Here is a 17,306-nt window from a genome sequence, read left to right as displayed (position 1 = left end):
ACCTGGTTGAAGGACCATGGTATCCCTGTTCTTAATTGGCCAGCAAACTCTCCTGACCTTAACCCCATAGAAAATCTATGGGGTATTGTGAAGAAGAAGATGCAATACACCAGACCCAACAATTCAGAAGAGCTAAAAGCCACTATTAGAGCAACCTGGGCTATCATAACACCTGAGCAGTGCCACAGACTGATCGACTCCATGCCACGCCGCATTGCTGCAGTAATACAGGCCAAAGGAGGCCCAACTAAATACTGAGTGCTGTACATGCTCATACTTTTCATGTTCATACTTTTCAGTTGGCCAACATTTCTATAAATCCTTTGTTTTTATTGGTCTTCAGTAATATTCTAATTTTCTGATATGATGAATTTGAGATTTTCATTTGTTGTCATTTGTAATCATCAAAATTAAACAAAATAAACATCTGAAATATATGAGTTTTTATGTAATGTATGAATATAATATACAAGTTTCACTTTTTAAATGGAATTACTGAAATCAATCTATTTTTTCATGATATTCTAATTTTATGACCAGCACCTGTAACAACCGGAATCTAAATCGGTTTGAATGGACTTGAAACATTTAGATTTTTGTTTTATTCATGAATAATTTAAGTTCGAGTGAAACCTGAATGTGTTCTGATTTCAGAATAAAAGCCTGCAGCAGTTTGCTTCCTTCAGTGACGGTTTGATCGTGAACAGATATTCACTTTTTAGTTCACAGATTTTGAACACCTGTCTTACTCTGACTGAAGAGTTTGAGCATAAAGCATTTGCTTTTAGCCGATTTCCAACTAAATGTCAAGGTTTCCCCTCAAACTGAAACCTCCAACGTCTCCAGAAACCCAGGATGAAGCCCTCAGGTCGCAGGAAAACGGCCCCAGTTTGTTCTACAAAAAGTGAAGAAAGATCGCTGCTGCCCCCTGTGGCAGACAGGATCAGGACAGTTCCTATGCCGCCTCCAGCTTTCAGAGGGGGACAGGTGTGGGAGGCCCCGCCCCCTGCAGACAGCGCTGGAACACGGAGCGGCTGTGATCGGAGGAGAGCAGCTCCTGGCAGCTCGCCGCTGACGCCACGTGGATAGTTACTGACCTGGAAGCTGTGGGTTCAGATGGACCAGAGATCCACACTTCCTGAGGTGGTTCTGAGTCTTAGCGGGCGTTCTGAGGTCGTCTCCTCCACCCAGAGTCCAGAGGAAGCAGCACCTGGAGGAGGAGAAGCCGCCTCTCTAGGAGGACGGGGTGAGGGGGGGCAGGCCCTCGTCGCTGGGCGTGGCCGTGTCGTCGCTCGTCTCCAGGCTGTCCTTCAGGCTCATCGTGCTGTCTGAGGGGGGCGGGGTGGACTCTGAGGTGGGCGGAGCTACTTCAGCCAGCGGGGAGACATGATTAGACGGTTCCTGGACCGGAGCGGCTTCTGGCAGAGGAGGTGTGGCCACTGTAGGAGAGGCGGCCACCGTAGGAGGCGTGGCCAACACTGGGTCAACCCTGCGGGGGGCGGACTTGGAGATGATGCCGTCTGAGAGGGACAGGGAGGACTTCCTGACCAGACGCCACTGCATGATGCTGGTGTCCTTCCCCCCCGTGGAGATCAGGTGGCTATCGCTGTACAGGAAGCTGACGTTGGTCACATGGCTGCTGTGGGCGCTGTACTTATGGCTGGGAGCCTGCAGAGATGGGGGCCATTAACGGGAGCACATTCTGACTCTGCCTGGTCCGGGTGGCGGTTCTAGGACTGACCTTGAATCTGGAGCAGGGGTAGGCGAACAGGTGGACCTTACAGAAGTCATCCGCCAGAGCGATCACCTTCCTGTTGTGGGACCTCATCAGAGCGTTGATGTCGGTGCCGTCAGAACCTTCGGGCCAAACACCTGAGAGACACCACATTCCATCAGAACCAGCAGAACGAACCAGAACGCATCGCTAATCCCAGCCGGAGGTACTGACCAAAGACGTGGTACCCCAGGACACACGTGTAGGTGGCCCAGTCGATGTCCTTACACTCGGAGCGGTTCCGGATCAGCTGGCAGCCGCTCGGGATGTCCCCTGAAAGGAGAGCTCTGGGTAGCATTGCAGGAGAGTACTACAACTTCTCAGTACCGCAGTACTACCAGGTCAAACTACCGCAGTACTACCAGGTCAAACTACCGCAGTACTACCAGGTCAGAGTACCGCTGTACCAGGTCAGAGTACCGCTGTACTACCAGGTCAAACTACCGCTGTACTACCAGGTCAAACTACCGCAGTACTACCAGGTCAAACTACCGCAGTACTACCAGGTCAGAGTACCGCTGTACTACTTTAGTACTCACAGTACAGGATCTCGTAGTCTCCAGAGTTGGACATGATGAACTTGTTGTCAGGAGACCAGTCCAGGTGTGTGATGTAGCTGGAATGTCCCTGTGGAAACATCAGAGGAACCATCAGCTCAGACTGGTTCCTGATCGGACTAGAACCACTGATTCTAGTTCCTGATCGGACCAGAACCAGCCCCGTGTTTCTAACAGAGGGCTGGTTCGTCTGAGTTTACCAGATGTCACGGGTTTTAATGCCACTGAATACTAGAGGGTCACCATGGCAACAGTCTCACCGTGCACTTCCCATAGCGGCTGTACTTCCGTCCTCGATCCGAGACGTTGTAGAGGTAAATAAAGTTATCATGAGATCCCACAGCCAGCATGCTGCCATCTGCAGACAACACAGAGCGGCATGATGGGAACTGTAGTCCTTCACATCAGTGACATTACAGCAGACTCAACCCACCAACTGAGAAACGCAGGACTGACAGCTGCTCGTTCCCGTCTGTGTGGATCCCAACTAGATCGGAGGTCTCAGCATCCAGAACAAACCACCTGGGGGGAAGGATCAGTTAGAACCTCGGCAGAACCTGACGGATCAGTTAGACACCAGGATATTAATACTGACTTCCCAGAGTGTGTTCCAATGACCACCACTGATCCACTGGGATGGAACTCCGCACAGTGTCCATGTTCCTGCAGGACAGACACAGCTGTGAGTCCAACAACAATTAAACCACCCGCCCACAATCTATGGGCCCCGTCCCAGTCCTGTCCCTCCCCCAGTCCTCTTGTCCCTCCCCCAGAGGGCCTGCCCTCCAAGTCCTTTGGACCTGCCCCAGTCCTGTAGAGCCGTCCTAGTCCACTGTACCGTGAACCTTTCAATCCTCTGTTATTCCTTAACCATCCCGATCCCATGATCCTTGGTGAAATTCCTCCTGTCCCACAGTGCATCTTCCTCCTCCTCCTGCTTCTCCTCCCTTTTCTCACCTCTAGGCTGCGGCTCCACTGTAGGCTGTGATCCACCGAGTTCCAGAGGCAGACCAGCTGGTCCTGAGCGCAGGTCAGGAACAGTTCCCTGGATGGATGGGTGGCCAGACCCCACAGCTCATCGGTATGACCCTGAAAGACACAGGCACAGGGACCGTGAAGGCATTTCCTGGCTGTGAAACAGGAAGTCGCTCCTCTGAGGACGCCGTGACCTCACCTGGACCTCCACCTGGAAGCCATCGTTGAAGGTTCCTCTCAGGATGAAGTTACGGGACGTCCCGACCAGGAACTCATCACCCTTTCCCTCTGCCAGCGCTCTGATGTGGCCGTACTGATCCGGGACCTGGAGACACAGAATGTCATGTGACTTCAGCGCTCCAGGATACTGCGCCAGGCGGGCGGGCGTGTGTCTCAGACCTCCAAGTCGCGGTCCAGGTGCAGCTGGTGGTCCCACAAGACGACTCTGCGGTCCTTGGCTCCTCCAGTCAGCAGACAGCCGCTCCTCAGCTCACACATGCAGAACACGCCTTTCTCATGGGCCTCCAGGGGCCCGAGGTCTGTCCTCATGTGGAACGCTGCAAACAGAACACCACTAAACTGGACCAGAACCAACAGCACAGAAACACATCACAGCACAGGCCTCTGGCCCGGTTCTGAGCTCGGCTCCAGCACCGTTTAGGAAGAATGATTTAGAACCAGAACCCTACAGAACCCGCCCTGCGCCTCAGGAGGCTGAATTCATTCTAAAGCAGACAGACGGGCGGAACCGGGTCTCGATCCGGACCTCAGGATGACTGAGGTCCAGAAGCAGGGAACCCAGACAGGGTGGAGACGCTCAAACTGGACGAGAGGAATCGCAACTACAGCTGAGAGGATTCTGAGTGGGTTCTAAGAGGGTTCTGATTGGGTTCTAAGAGGGTTCCGATTGGGTTCTGAGAGGGTTCTGAGTAAACCGGATCTTCATGGTGCACTCCAGGTGGGATGGATCTACAGATGTGGTTCTATTCCTGGGTTAAGAAAGCCTTTATCATATCAGAACCAGAATTCCTTCCCTGCAGCAGGGGTCCACCGGTACCGGTGGCTGAGTTTCGATGGGTTCATCTGCTTTAGATCCAAAGCAGAACCGCTCTGACCCGCTATGTTCTGACTCGTTTCCTGCTCTAGGCATTCCAACCGCCGGCTGAAGGCAGTTCATGTCTGGCGCTGGTCCAGGACCAGCGTGCTGAGCCAGGCAGGAACCGACCCGCAGGCGGCGGTTTTTCCTCAGAACCCAGCCGACCCAGTTTGGCAGGAACCTGAAACCATTAGAGGCGCGGCAGGAACCTGTCCGGATCCGTCCCACTGAGGAATGCCGCCAACGGTTGCACGACAGAACATCACCGACCCGATTACAGACATCCGACCCGGCGCCGCTTCCCCACCTTGCGGTCCCTTCCCAGGAGGTGCCTCGGCAAGGGTTCTGGTCCAAACCAGGAGCTGTCCAGCAGAGTCTCCGGTCAGGATATCTCCGTTGGCCCGGAACGTCAGACATTGGATGAACTTGGGCCTGTCGTGGTTCTGATCAGAGAGAGGACATGGTTAGACTGGGACCAGTACTGGACTTTAGTGGTTCTACTGGACTTTTCACACTGAAGGGCAGCAGAACCTTCTTCTGTTCTGACCTTAGGAACCACAACCTAAAGTAAAGGTTCTGGAGGTTCCCCAGAACAAACAGAACTTGGTGCTGCAAGGGTTCCTGCTAGAGAAAGTTCTGATCGTTGGCTCTGCCGACCTGATAGAAGAACCGGGTTCTGACAAAGGACCAGTTTGCTTTTTCACCACCAGTAATGAAAGTTCTGATCCGTTTCAGTTCTTTCAGAACCTCTAAACTATTGGGAAAAAAACAGTGGTTCTGATCAGCAAAACTGGAAAACTGGACCTAAACAAAACCTTCAGGGTCCAAAGTATTAGAGCTAGCAGGAGCCAATCAGAGAGAGTTAAAGATACGGGTCACCAACAACAACCGGGTCATAGCTAAAGAACCCACAGAACCAGAGACAGATAGGTTCTGCTGTTCTGGTGCCGACTGGCTAGGAACCAGTGTTGGACCGGAACCAGATGTGGACTGGAAGACATTTTCCAGGTTCAGAAACCTGCTTCCTTCTGAGGTTCTGCTGGCATTGTGTAAGGCGGTTCAGTTCTCCCAGCTTTCCAGAACCTATCATCAGTGCAGAACCCGGTTTCAGGGGCTCCTAAACCAAGCTTCTCTGTTGACATCATTCAGATGCCGCTGGTCCAATAATGTCCTGACCTCAACCTCATTCCAGACCAATGGATGGGATGGGAGGAACCAACGGATCTTTAGTGTGGGTTTAGTGTCCTGCTAACGGAGGAACCTTTTGGACCTGAGTTCCTGAAGATGAACAGAACCCCACTAACAGTACCGCTGACCTTACCCCAAACAGCCCCTGCTTCCGGAGCAGCGAGGTCCCGTTCCAACTCCAGAAGAAGATGTGGAACTTTCCACAAGTGACGATGGTGGCCGGGTCGGTGGGGTGGAACTCCACGGCCAGAACCACATCAGTGGTAGTCTGAGAGAGAGACAGAGAAAACGTTTAGAACCAGGTCTTTAGGTCCGTTTATCTGAGAACAAGTAGAAGCATCTCACCTTGATTTCTGCTATCTTTGACTTCTTCTGCCATTCCCAGACGGTCAACATGTGGTCGTTGCAGTCGTCGATAACACCCAGGTGCTGACCAGAGTCCTGTAGACCACAAGTTTGCTCAGAAGCCTCCAAACAGCAGGAAGTCTGTGGCTGATGAGAAGATACTTACAGCTTTGGAGAAGGCCAGAGACCCGACACCCCTTTCAAAGGTTCCCAGACCAATGACCTGCAGGGTGGACAGGCTGACGCTGTCCCAGACCCGGACGTGAGGCTGCAGTGCCTGGAACACAGAAGCAGCCGGGTTATTGGACGTCCCAACGTCTACAGCTCTTCTGGCCGACCCAACTGCATGGTTCTGCCGTGTCTGTGGTGTAATTCCCTAATCCTAGAATGCCAGAACTTCTCTAGACTTACAGAGTTCTTTCATCTAGACCATCAGAATCTACGTTCTGTTCACTGAGGAACTTCGGTTCCTCCAACTTAACCTTTACATAAAGTCCAACTGGAGGTTCTGCTTACACGTCCGTCTTTGTCCACTCCGGCGATCTGTCCGGTCGCGATTCTGATCTTATCTGGATGGATGGCCAGACTGCCGCACAGAAACACACCAAGTCACGACCAGAAAACAGCCAGTGGCGGAAGAGGAAGTGATGCGGAGAGGTTCTCACCATTTGATGCAGTCCGTGTGTCCCAGGTAATGTCTCTGAGTGCGCTCCTCGTAGTTGAAGAGAACCGCCACAGACGCAATGAAGTAAACAATCTCTCCAGTTGGAAGCAAGTAGACATTGGCCCGGCAGTCCCTGCCACGGTAACCGTACCTGCAGAGAGTCAAGGAAACCACTGAGGTTCTACTAGATGTCCATCAGCTTCTACTAAGGTCCCCTTAGGTTCTACCGTGTTCCAGTGAGAACTACTGTTCTAAGGATTTCCTTCTCAGGTCCTCTGGGATTCTAAACAGGTCCTATTGGGATTCACCTGTGGTCCTCCTATATAGTGTCAGGTTCACCAGACATGGGAACCTGAAGGAAGCACCAGGACAATGTTTGGAGGTCTGTCAACAACCCTAAATAGGATGTTGACAGAAGAAGGTTATTTATTGACCTTCTGAGGACCTGCAGAACGGACTTGCTAAGGATAGTCTAGTCATAATCTCCAGGTTCCCACGGGGTCATTCTTTGAAAGGATACACCCATTCCAGCTTGAGCCGTTCTGGAGGAAGTTCGGTCCGAACGTCGTCGTAGTTCTCCACGTCTGAAGGGATGAACATGGTGATTGGTCTACCACGCATGAACATCTTGATGGCGTTTCCCTCTAAAAAAAAAACAAATGGAACCAATGAGGCTGATTCTAATCATTGTGCCCTATGAACAAAGCAACCAGATGGAAAGAACATTAAAGACATAACATCAGGGAGGAGCTTTCTAAGGTTATCCTAGAACCAGAGACCAGGACAGGAGCAGGAAAGCTGCAGCAAGGGGAGAGCAGGCTGGGGAATGTCTGGTGAGGGACAGGAGGGGGGCGGGGTCTATATCGCCGAAGCGTTTGCTCCTCTGCCTTTCTGAACTTTCAGCATTCCTCTTTGGGTCCGAAGTTGGTCTCTCCTCACAGCTCTTCAGGAAAGGCTGTCCTCTGGGTTCAGGAGAATCTTCTAGAAGCTCATTGCTGAGGTCAGACACTAATGCTGGGAGAGAGGGTCTGTCTCTCAGCCTCGGCTCCCATTCCTCCCAAAAGTGTTCTACCGAATAGAGGCCAGAACCCTGCGTGGGCCAGTCCATGTCCTCCATGTCTCTGTGGACCTGGCTTTCTCCTCAGTCATGTTGGAAGAAGAAGGACCCATCTCCAAACTGGTCCAGCTACAGTCCATCTGATGACTAGATGGAGAAGATTTGTCCTGTTTTCCTCCGCTGGTGGATCACGGAGTTCTACCTACTGTCCTGGAGCGGATCTGAAGACCACATGAAGTTAGGAGGTCTGCAGCGATGGAACCTGCAGAGAGTTGGTGACCTCAGCAGCTGCAGGCTACGGCAGCCTTCCTGTAGCTCCCAGTCACTTTGCTATGACATCACTGGCAGCTGTGAGGAACATCTGTCTAGGAGCCACTGGACCTACAGTGTATCACAGAAAGGGGCTGCAGTTCACAGAATGATTTCTACCCCTTTGGTCATGGAAGGGACTGGAACACCTGGTGTCAGTTATTTGGGAGCAAATACTTCTGGCAATGTAGTGTGTTAGAAACAGGGGGGGGGATCTACCCTACAGTCCCTCGGACTGAGGAAACGGAAGTCTCGTTTGCCCAAGTTAGCAGGAAAAAGTGTGCAGCTGAGACGACCTGTGATTAGTCCACCGTGATTCTGCTGATGCAGATCTGATTTTTGATTGGCTGTTAAACTCTGACAATTGATACAGTTCTGACATTCAATCAAACTCTCTGATTTGCTCACCACTCAAATAAATGTACGGTAAGAAAGGTGGGATGCAACATCATCTGAGCAGACAGGAAAGGGAAAAGCAGGGCAGCCAATGAAAGCACAGAGAGAGGGCTGTGATTGGTCCAAAAACAGGAAGTGTTAGCCAGGTGGCAGATTCCAGGAGAACTTACCAGCTAGGCTGTTTTTCTCTCTGGTCGACATTTTGGCTGGTTTGAGACAGAGACACGGTCACTTAACAACAGCAACAAAAACAACATGGCATGTAGGAACCCAGAACACATCTGGACCCGCTCAGAACCAGAATCTGGGTTCCTTCTGGTACATACAGATAAAGATGATGATGATGGTGGTGGATGTGGAGGGTTGGTGGAGAGGAAAGTTTATTACCTTGGCTGACGACCGGATCTTTGTGTCTGAAAGATAAGAAAAACGTCATTATTTCTTATCTCAGACTAGGGGTTACTAGAGCCCTGCATAAACTCAACACATGATCAGTAGATCAAACAACGCGGATGTGTAAAGGAGACGGACCGTCTAGGGTTGAGGGAATATCACGGGTCTGTACGGCAGAGGGAACGTCTAAGGCAGAGAGAACGCCACCGGTCTGTAAGGCAGAGGGAACATCGCGGGTATATAAGGCAGAGGGAACATCGCGGGTATTTAGGGCAGAGGGAATGTTGCGGGTCTATAGGGCAGAAGGAAAGTCGCGGGTCTATAGGGATGACGGGAATGTCATGGGTCTAAGACAGACGGGAACGTCGCGGGTCTATAAGGCAGATGAACGTTGCGGGTCTATAAGGTAGTCTACAAGGCAGACGGAACATCGCAGGTCTATAAGGCAGAGGAACGATGCTGGTCTGTAAGGCAGAGGGAATGTCATGGGTCTATAAGGCAGACAGAAGGTTGCGGGTCTATAATGCAGAGGAACGATGCGGGTCTGTAAAGCAGAGGAAAGTCGCGGGTGTACAAGGCAGACGGACCTTTGCGGGTCTATAAGGCAGACGGACCGTTGCGGTTCTAAAAGGCAGAAGGACCGTCGTTGGTCTATAAGGCAGAAGGACCGTTGCGGGTCTATAAGGCAGAAGGACCGTCGCAGGTCTATAAGGCAGAAGGACCGTCGTTGGTCTATAAGGCAGAAGGACCGTCGCAGGTCTATAAGGCAGAAGGACCGTCGCGGGTCTATAAGGCAGATGAACGTTGTGGGTCTATAAGGCAGATGAACGTTGCGGGTCTATAAGGTAGTCTACAAGGCAGACGGAAGGTTGCGGGTCTATAATGCAGAGGAACGATGCGGGTCTGTAAAGCAGAGGAAAGTCGCGGGTGTACAAGGCAGACGGACCTTTGCGGGTCTATAAGGCAGACGGACCGTTGCGGTTCTAAAAGGCAGAAGGACCGTCGTTGGTCTATAAGGCAGAAGGACCGTCGTCGGTCTATAAGGCAGAAGGACCGTCGTTGGTCTATAAGGCAGAAGGACCGTCGTTGGTCTATAAGGCAGAAGGACCGTCGCGTATCTATAAGGCAGATGAACGTTGCGGGTCCATAAGGTAGTCTACAAGGCAGACGGAACATCGCAGGTCTATAAGGCAGAAGAACGATGCTGGTCTGTAAGGCAGAGGGAATGTCATGGGTCTATAAGGCAGACGGAAGGTTGCGGGTCTATAATGCAGAGGAACGATGCGGGTCTGTAAAGCAGAGGAAAGTCGCGGGTGTACAAGGCAGACGGACCTTTGCGGGTCTATAAGGCAGAAGGGCCGTTGCGGTTCTAAAAGGCAGAAGGACCGTCGTTGGTCTATAAGGCAGAAGGACCGTTGCGGTTCTAAAAGGCAGAAGGACCGTCGTTGGTCTATAAGGCAGAAGGACCGTTGCGGTTCTAAAAGGCAGAAGGACCGTCGTTGGTCTATAAGGCAGAAGGACCGTCGTTGGTCTATAAGGCAGAAGGACCGTCGTTGGTCTATAAGGCAGAAGGACCGTCGTTGGTCTATAAGGCAGAAGGACCGTCGTTGGTCTATAAGGCAGAAGGACCGTCGTTGGTCTATAAGACAGAAGGACCGTCGCGGGTCTATAAGGCAGAAGGACCGTCGCGGGTCTGTAAGGCAGATGAACGTTGCGGGTCTATAAGGTAGTCTACAAGGCAGACGACCAAAACCAGAACACTCCTGAACACTTGAGCTCAGGTCTAGGCATCGGTCCAGTATGTTGGAAGTGAATCAACCTGCGGGGGGTGCTGTGGGGTGTATTTGAGGGTAGCATACTTGTCAGCGTTCTTCACAGCTTTAGCCAGCAGCTTGGAGGTGGACGCAGCCTTCACAAGCTTGTTCTTGTTCCTGTCTGAGGAATCCCAGGTGCTGCTCTGAGAACGTTCCATCCCTGAAGACCGCTTCACGCTGGGACCCCTGGACAAACACACATCGCTGTGAGGAGGAGAAGAAGGAGCAGGAGGAGTCACTGAGCCATGTCTGATCAGCCTTTTCAGCATTTCTCTGGTTGGTTTATTTATTTCAGCTCCAGGCATTAATTAGGCTTTTATTTTGAAAAATAGCTCAGACAGAACTCAGAGACTTCCTGCTTCACAGATACCAAAAGCAACAACAGAGGGAGGTCAGTGAGGCTGGAGGAGATCTGCTGGGGGAGCAGGAGAAGCAGGGCAGGACCCTAAGCAGGTCTGAGGTTTGTTGCTATGGAAACAGTAAGAACCACTATGTTAGGATCAGCAGGTTAGTGGAATAGTTAGCAGGTTTATATTAACCTAAGGGGCTGATTTGAAAGGCAGCTTAGCTGAACTGGGTCAGAACCAAAATTAGCAGAAGACCAGATCAGAAGGAGAGCTTTACTGATCCGTCAGAATAACGGATCAGAACTTTGAAAGCATCAAACAGCTAAAGGACAGTTCTTCCTGCTCTGCTCATGTCTGATTGGCTGAAGAACAACTTCACCAGCCAATCAGGAGCTGGAGACAGTAAGCTCAGGGGCGGAGTTAGTACAGTGATGTCAGAGCAGCATCAGCAGGAAGTGAAGGAAGACCGATCAGAAAGGGGAACCTTTTAGGAGGGGCGTGGCCTCTGCTGCTCTCAGAGTGGGGGGAAGCTCTGTGGGAGGGGTGGGGTGGAACAGGGGAGGGGTCCTTTGTGGGGGACACCTCCTGGTGCTCCTGGATCTCCTCCATGTGAGAGCGATGGCTGACCACCTCCTTCTTCTTCTCTGGGCCGCTGTGAACAAAACCAGGACCATGAAGGAACTAGGTTCTAATGCGGTTCTGATCCGTTTCTATGTTTAGATCATTTCCTTCATGGATTTTATGCAAATTAAAAACTTTCACACACTGAGAACAAATTAAGTTCTAATACTGACTGCTTTAGATTTCTCCCAATCCAAAAATATGACGAAAAATGCTTAAAGGACAAAAGAAAAGTAACAAAATAGTCTTTGGATTAAAGTATTTGTGGATTTTGACGTTACAAACAATAACTAAAAAAACAATTTCCGGCCTCTGCAAAAGGCTCCATCAAAAACAGGAACAATAAGAAGCAAAAATGGATAAAACAAGGGTGGAATGGTGGAGGGTGAGGGTTCTCCCTACGGGGGAAGGGCCAGGGTTTACCCTACGGTGGAAGGGTGAGGGTTCTCCCTACAATGGAAGGGTGAGTGTATCCCTACGGTGGAAGGGTGAGCATTCTCCCTACAATGGAAGGGTGAGGGTTCTCCCTACGGTGGAAGGGCGAGGGTTCTCCCTACGGTGGAAGGGCGAGGGTTCTCCCTACGGTGGAAGGGCGAGGGTTCTCCCTACGGCGGAAGGGTGAGGGTTCTCCCTACGGTGGAAGGGCGAGGGTTCTCTCTATGGAAGGAGGGTGAGGGTTCTCCCTACGGTGGAAGGGCCATGGGTTCACCATATGGTGGAAGGGCGAGGGTTCTCCCTACGGTGGAAGGGCGAGGGTTCTCCCTACGGTGGAAGGGCGAGGGTTCTCCCTACGGAAGGAGGGCGAGGGTTCTCCCTACGGAAGGAGGGCGAGGGTTCTCCCTACGGAGGGAGGGCGAGGGTTCTCCCTACGGTGGGAGGGTGAGGGTTCTCCCTACGGTGGGAGGGCGAGGGTTCTCCCTACGGTGGAAGGGCGAGGGTTCTCCCTACGGTGAAAGGGCGAGGGTTCTCCCTACGGTGAAAGGGCGAGGGTTCACCCTACGGTGGAAGGGCGAGGGTTCTCTCTATGGAAGGAGGGTGAGGGTTCTTCCTACGGTGGAAGGGCCATGGGTTCACCATATGGTGGAAGGGCGAGGGTTCTCCCTACGGTGGAAGGGCCATGGGTTCTCCCTACGGTGGAAGGGCGAGGGTTCTCCCTACGGTGGAAGGGCGAGGGTTCTCCCTACGGTGGAAGGGCGAGGGTTCTCTCTAAGGTGGAAGGACAAGGGTTCTCCCTATGGAGGAAGGGCGAGGGTTTACCCTAAGGTGGGTGGACGAGGCTTCTAACAACAGTGGAAGGGTTAGGGTTCTCCCTAAGGTGGAAGGGTGATGGTTCTAACAACGGTGGAATGGTGAGGGTTCACCCTACTGTTGAAGGGTGAGGGTTCACCCTATGGTGAGAACACTCGCCCTCCAGGGATGGTTCTAGAATCAGGGGAGCTTCTGTTCAGACGTTTTCTAAGTTTTTGAAACTTGCTCTGTGGTTTTTTTTTCCCCCAGTGACTAGAACAGTTCTGGCCCAGGAGTCTGACTCGGAGAACTAGAACAGTTCTGGTCCAGGAGTCTGATCCCCTGAACCAAAAGGCAGATCTACTGATCCTTTGGTTCTCTGTGTCTCTCCGTTCTTCTCCTCCTTAAACAGTGAAGTAAAGCAGATGATTAAGGAAATGTTCAGACAGGGTCTGGAAAGTGTTGATCGGGCGATCACAAAATAAAATCCTCTATTCTCTGTTTTCTTACCTTCTGACTGATTTTTATCTTGTTTTTGTTTTTTTTGCAGAAGAAACGTTCAGAGAGGAAAACTCCCTTTAACAGGAAGAACTTCCAGCAGAACCGGAACCAGAACCAGGCTCGCTGTGAGCCGCCACCTGCGGAGGCGGAGCCAGAGGGGTTCTTACCTCTTGGCGGCGGACGACATCGTCTCCTTCCTGGTGACAGAGGCGGAGTCTCTCTTCCGTCCAGGCGTTCCTCCGTTAGAGATGCAGGACATGGAGTAGGCTTCACGCATGGCGGCGCCACCTGCAGGGGGCAGCATAGAGCCGTTGGCTACATGTTCACCTGTGTTGCCACGGCAACAGGCTGAAGTTCCATACCTTTCGCTGCGTGCTGCTTCTTGCTCGCTGCAGAGTCCTCGGATGCAGAGAGGCGACGGAGCACGTCGGCCAGCGCCGCCTTCATCACCGTCAGCTCGTCTTCCTGCTGCTGGACGCGCAGCTCCAGCGCCGACAGGCGGTCGTTGACGTCCGAGACGCTCGTCGCCGACATGCTGTCATCTGTAGAACACCAGACAGAGCACCCGCTTAGATCAAAAGGCCACAAGAACCGACTTAAGGGCCACAAGAACCGACCCAATGACCCAAACTGACCCGAAGGACACAAGAACCCGCCCAAAGGTCACAAGAACCGACTTAAGGGCCACAAGAACTGACCAAAAGGCCACCAAAACCGTATCAAAGGCCACCAGAACCGACTCAAAGACCCGAACTGACCCGAAGGTTACAAGAACCAAAACCTGTTGCAGCTCTGGTCCAGATCCAGCTGCAGTTCTGCTCCAGATCCAGCTGCAGATCTAGTCTGGAACCAGATCCAGCTGCAGATCTGGTCCAGAACCAGCTGCAGCTCTGGTCCAGATCCAGCTGCAGATCTAGTCCGGAACCAGACCCAGCTGCAGATCTGGTCCAGAACCAGCTGCAGCTCTGGTCCAGATCCAGCTGCAGATCTAGTCCGGAACCAGACCCAGCTGCAGATCTGGTCCAGAACCAGCTGCAGCTCTGGTCCAGATCCAGCTGCAGATCTAGTCCAGAACCAGACCCAGCTGCAGATCTAGTCTGGAACCAGACCCAGCTGCAGATCTAGTCCGGAACCAGACCCAGCTGCAGATCTAGTCCGGAACCAGACCCAGCTGCAGATCTAGTCCGGAACCAGACCCAGCTGCAGATCTAGTCCGGAACCAGACCCAGCTGCAGATCTAGTCAGGAACCAGACCCAGCTGCAGATCTAGTCCGGAACCAGATCGAGCTGCAGATCTGGTCCAGAACCAGCTGCAGCTCTGGTCCAGATCCAGCTGCAGATCTAGTCAGGAACCAGATCCAGCTGCAGATCTAGTCCGGAACCAGACCCAGCTGCAGATCTAGTCCGGAACCAGACCCAGCTGCAGATCTAGTCCGGAACCAGACCCAGCTGCAGATCTAGTCCGGAACCAGACCCAGCTGCAGATCTAGTCCGGAACCAGACCCAGCTGCAGATCTAGTCCGGAACCAGACCCAGCTGCAGATCTAGTCCGGAACCAGACCCAGCTGCAGATCTAGTCAGGAACCAGACCCAGCTGCAGATCTAGTTCGGAACCAGATCCAGCTGCAGATCTAGTCCGGGACCAGATCCAGCTGCAGATCTAGTCCGGAACCAGACCCAGCTGCAGATCTAGTCAGGAACCAGACCCAGCTGCAGATCTAGTCAGGAACCAGACCCAGCTGCAGATCTAGTCAGGAACCAGACCCAGCTGCAGATCTAGTTCAGAACCAGATCCAGCTGCAGCTCTGGAGCAGATCCAGCTGCAGCTCTGGAGCAGATCCAGCTGCAGCTCTGGTCCAGATCCAGCTGCAGATCTAGTCCGGAACCAGATCCAGCTGCAGCTCTGGTGCAGACCCAGTTGCAGATCTGGACCGGAAACAGATCTAGCTCAAGCTGCAGATCTCCTGCTGCTTCTGGTTCTATAGCTCATAATTTCTGCTTGGACTCATTCTGGGTTCACAGGCGGGGGTGTTGGTTTCGCGGCCCTGCAGCGGCCACAGGGGCGGTGCAGGTTCTTCCTCAAACAAACAGCAGTGACACGTGTAAAGCTGCCAGAGGCGCGTGCGACCCTCACCTTCCCACCCATGCAACGGAGGGTGAGCAGGTTCGGTTCGGTTCGGGCTGCGGACCGGTCCATACTCACCCAAACTGCCGGTGAGTCCGTCCATTTCGCGGGGGTCCGGGCCGAGGGCCTGCGGGAGGAGGAGCGCACACCTCGGGCCTCCGTCCGGGGTTTTCCACCGCGGAGGGGCAGAGGAGGAGATCCGGAAAGGGTCAGGCTGAGCCGCAGCTGTCTGTCCCGGAGGACGAGGGTCCGCCGCCGGACTGCGGGCTGAGAGCGAGCCGGTCCGGAGGCCTGGAGAGCGGACAGAGAGGAGAACCGAGCCGCGACGCTGCGGAGCGTTTCCGTCTGCCTGCTGAGGCTGGAGAGGAGCCGAGAGGAGGAGTCAGGGGGAGCCGAGAGGGGGAGCCGAGAGGAGGAGCCGAGGAGATCCGAGAGGAGCCGAGGAGAGCCGAGAGGAGGAGCCGAGGAGATCCGAGAGGAGCCGAGATGAGAAGCCGAGGAGAGCCGAGAGGAGGAGCCGAGAAGAGCCGAGGAGAGCCGAGAGGAGGAGCCAGGGGGAGCAGAGTGGAGGAGCCGAGGAGAGGCAAGAGGAGCCAGGGGGAGCCGAGAGGAGGAGCCAGGGGAGTCCAGAGGAGCCGAGGAGATCCGAGAGGAGCCAGGGGGAGCCGAGAGGAGGAGCCGAGGAGATCCGAGAGGAGCCAGGGGGAGCCGAGGAGATCTGAGAGGAGGAGCTGAGGAGATCCGAGAGGAGCCAGGGGGAGCCGAGGAGAGCCGAGAGGAGGAGCCGAGAAGAGCCGAGGAGAGCCAGGGGGAGCCGAGAGGAGAAGCCGAGGAGAGCCGAGAGGAGGAGCCAGGGGGAGCAGAGTGGAGGAGCCGAGGAGAGGCAAGAGGAGCCAGGGGGAGCCGAGAGGAGGAGCCAGGGGAGTCCAGAGGAGCCGAGGAGATCCGAGAGGAGCCAGGGGGAGCCGAGAGGAGGAGCCGAGGAGATCCGAGAGGAGCCAGGGGGAGCCGAGGAGATCTGAGAGGAGGAGCTGAGGAGATCCGAGAGGAGCCAGGGGGAGCCGAGGAGAGCCGAGAGGAGGAGCCGAGAAGAGCCGAGGAGAGCCAGGGGGAGCCGAGAGGAGAAGCCGAGGAGAGCCGAGAGGAGCCAGGGGGAGCCAAGAGGAGGAGCCAGGGGGAGCAGAGAGGAGCCGAGAGGAAGAGCCGAGGAGAGACGAGAGGAGCCAGGAGAAGCCAAGAGGAGAAGCCGAGGAGAGCCACAGGGAGCCGAGAGGAGAAGCCGAGGAGAGCCGAGAGGAGAAGCCGAAGAGAGCCACGGGGAGCCGAGGAGAGGCGAGAGGAGCCGAGGAGATCCGAGAGGAGCCAGGGGAAGCCAAGAGGAGAAGCCGAGGAGAGCCACGGGGAGCCGAAAGGAGGAGCCGAGGAGATCCGAGAGGAGCCAGGGGAAGCCAAGAGGACGAGCCGAGGAGAGCCGAGAGGAGAAGCCGAGAGCAGGAGCCAGGGGGAGCCAAGAGGAGGAGCCAGGGGAGTCCAGAGGAGCCGAGGAGAGCCGAGAGGAGAAGCCGAGAGCAGGAGCCAGGGGGAGCCAAGAGGAGGAGCCAGGGGGAGCCAAGAGGAGGAGCCAGGGGAGTCCAGAGGAGCCGAGGAGAGCCAGGGGGAGCCGAGAGGAGCAGCCCAGGAGAGGCGAGAGGAACCGAGGAGATCCGAGAGGAGCCAGGGAGAGCCGAGAGGAGGTGCCGAGGAGAGGCGAGAGGAGGAGCTGAGAGGAGCCAAGGAGAGACGAAAGGAGGAGCCAGGGGGAGCCGAGGAGAGCTGAGAGGAGGAGCCGAAGAGAGACGAGAGGAGGAGCCGAGGAGAGACAAGAGGAGGAACCAGGAGGAGCTGAGAGGAGGAGCCGAGGAGAGCTGAGAGGAGCCG

At 54.1% G+C, this 17,306-nt stretch overlaps 1 protein-coding gene across 3 annotated transcripts; it reads right to left on the bottom strand.

The window, feature by feature from the left end:
- Positions 1–730: 730 nt before the first annotated feature.
- On the bottom strand, positions 731–15,772 carry LOC119791923 (echinoderm microtubule-associated protein-like 4). Of its 3 annotated transcripts, XM_038298310.1 has the most exons (24): positions 15,468–15,772; positions 13,627–13,806; positions 13,432–13,552; positions 11,400–11,567; positions 10,614–10,754; positions 8,749–8,774; positions 8,532–8,567; positions 7,120–7,243; positions 6,601–6,750; positions 6,452–6,521; positions 6,102–6,212; positions 5,936–6,031; positions 5,724–5,858; positions 4,710–4,845; positions 3,706–3,863; positions 3,506–3,631; positions 3,289–3,420; positions 2,927–2,994; positions 2,765–2,853; positions 2,592–2,689; positions 2,314–2,401; positions 1,949–2,047; positions 1,742–1,872; positions 731–1,668 (listed from the first exon to the last, which is right to left on the bottom strand). In XM_038298310.1, exons 1-24 carry the CDS (start codon positions 15,490–15,492, stop codon positions 1,234–1,236), a joined length of 2,943 nt encoding a protein of 980 aa, XP_038154238.1. In that variant the 5' UTR covers positions 15,493–15,772; the 3' UTR covers positions 731–1,233. The 3 variants fall into 3 exon arrangements, with proteins under 3 accessions (XP_038154238.1, XP_038154239.1, XP_038154240.1); XM_038298311.1 differs by lacking the exon at positions 8,532–8,567; XM_038298312.1 differs by lacking the exon at positions 11,400–11,567.
- Positions 15,773–17,306: the final 1,534 nt, after the last annotated feature.

This window comes from Cyprinodon tularosa, unplaced genomic scaffold (genome assembly GCF_016077235.1).
Source record: "Cyprinodon tularosa strain WSP-4 unplaced genomic scaffold, ASM1607723v1 ctg406, whole genome shotgun sequence".
Classification (NCBI taxonomy): Eukaryota; Metazoa; Chordata; class Actinopteri; order Cyprinodontiformes; family Cyprinodontidae; genus Cyprinodon; species Cyprinodon tularosa.
The sequence above is the reverse complement of the archived record's forward strand: the minus strand, read 5'-3'. Positions and strand labels throughout refer to the sequence as shown.

What these genes read in the sequence shown, in the direction of transcription:
- LOC119791923 (XM_038298310.1), bottom strand. Translation starts at nt 15,492, where the DNA reads ATGGACGGACTCACCGGCAGTTTGG. An exon ending in CTCTGGCCTTCTCCAAAGCT is followed by an intron (nt 6,032 to 6,101) that starts GTAAGTATCTTC and finishes TGTGGTCTACAG; the next exon opens with GACTCTGGTCAGCACCTGGG. An exon ending in CAAAGATAGCAGAAATCAAG is followed by an intron (nt 5,859 to 5,935) that starts GTGAGATGCTTC and finishes TCTCTCTCTCAG; the next exon opens with ACTACCACTGATGTGGTTCT.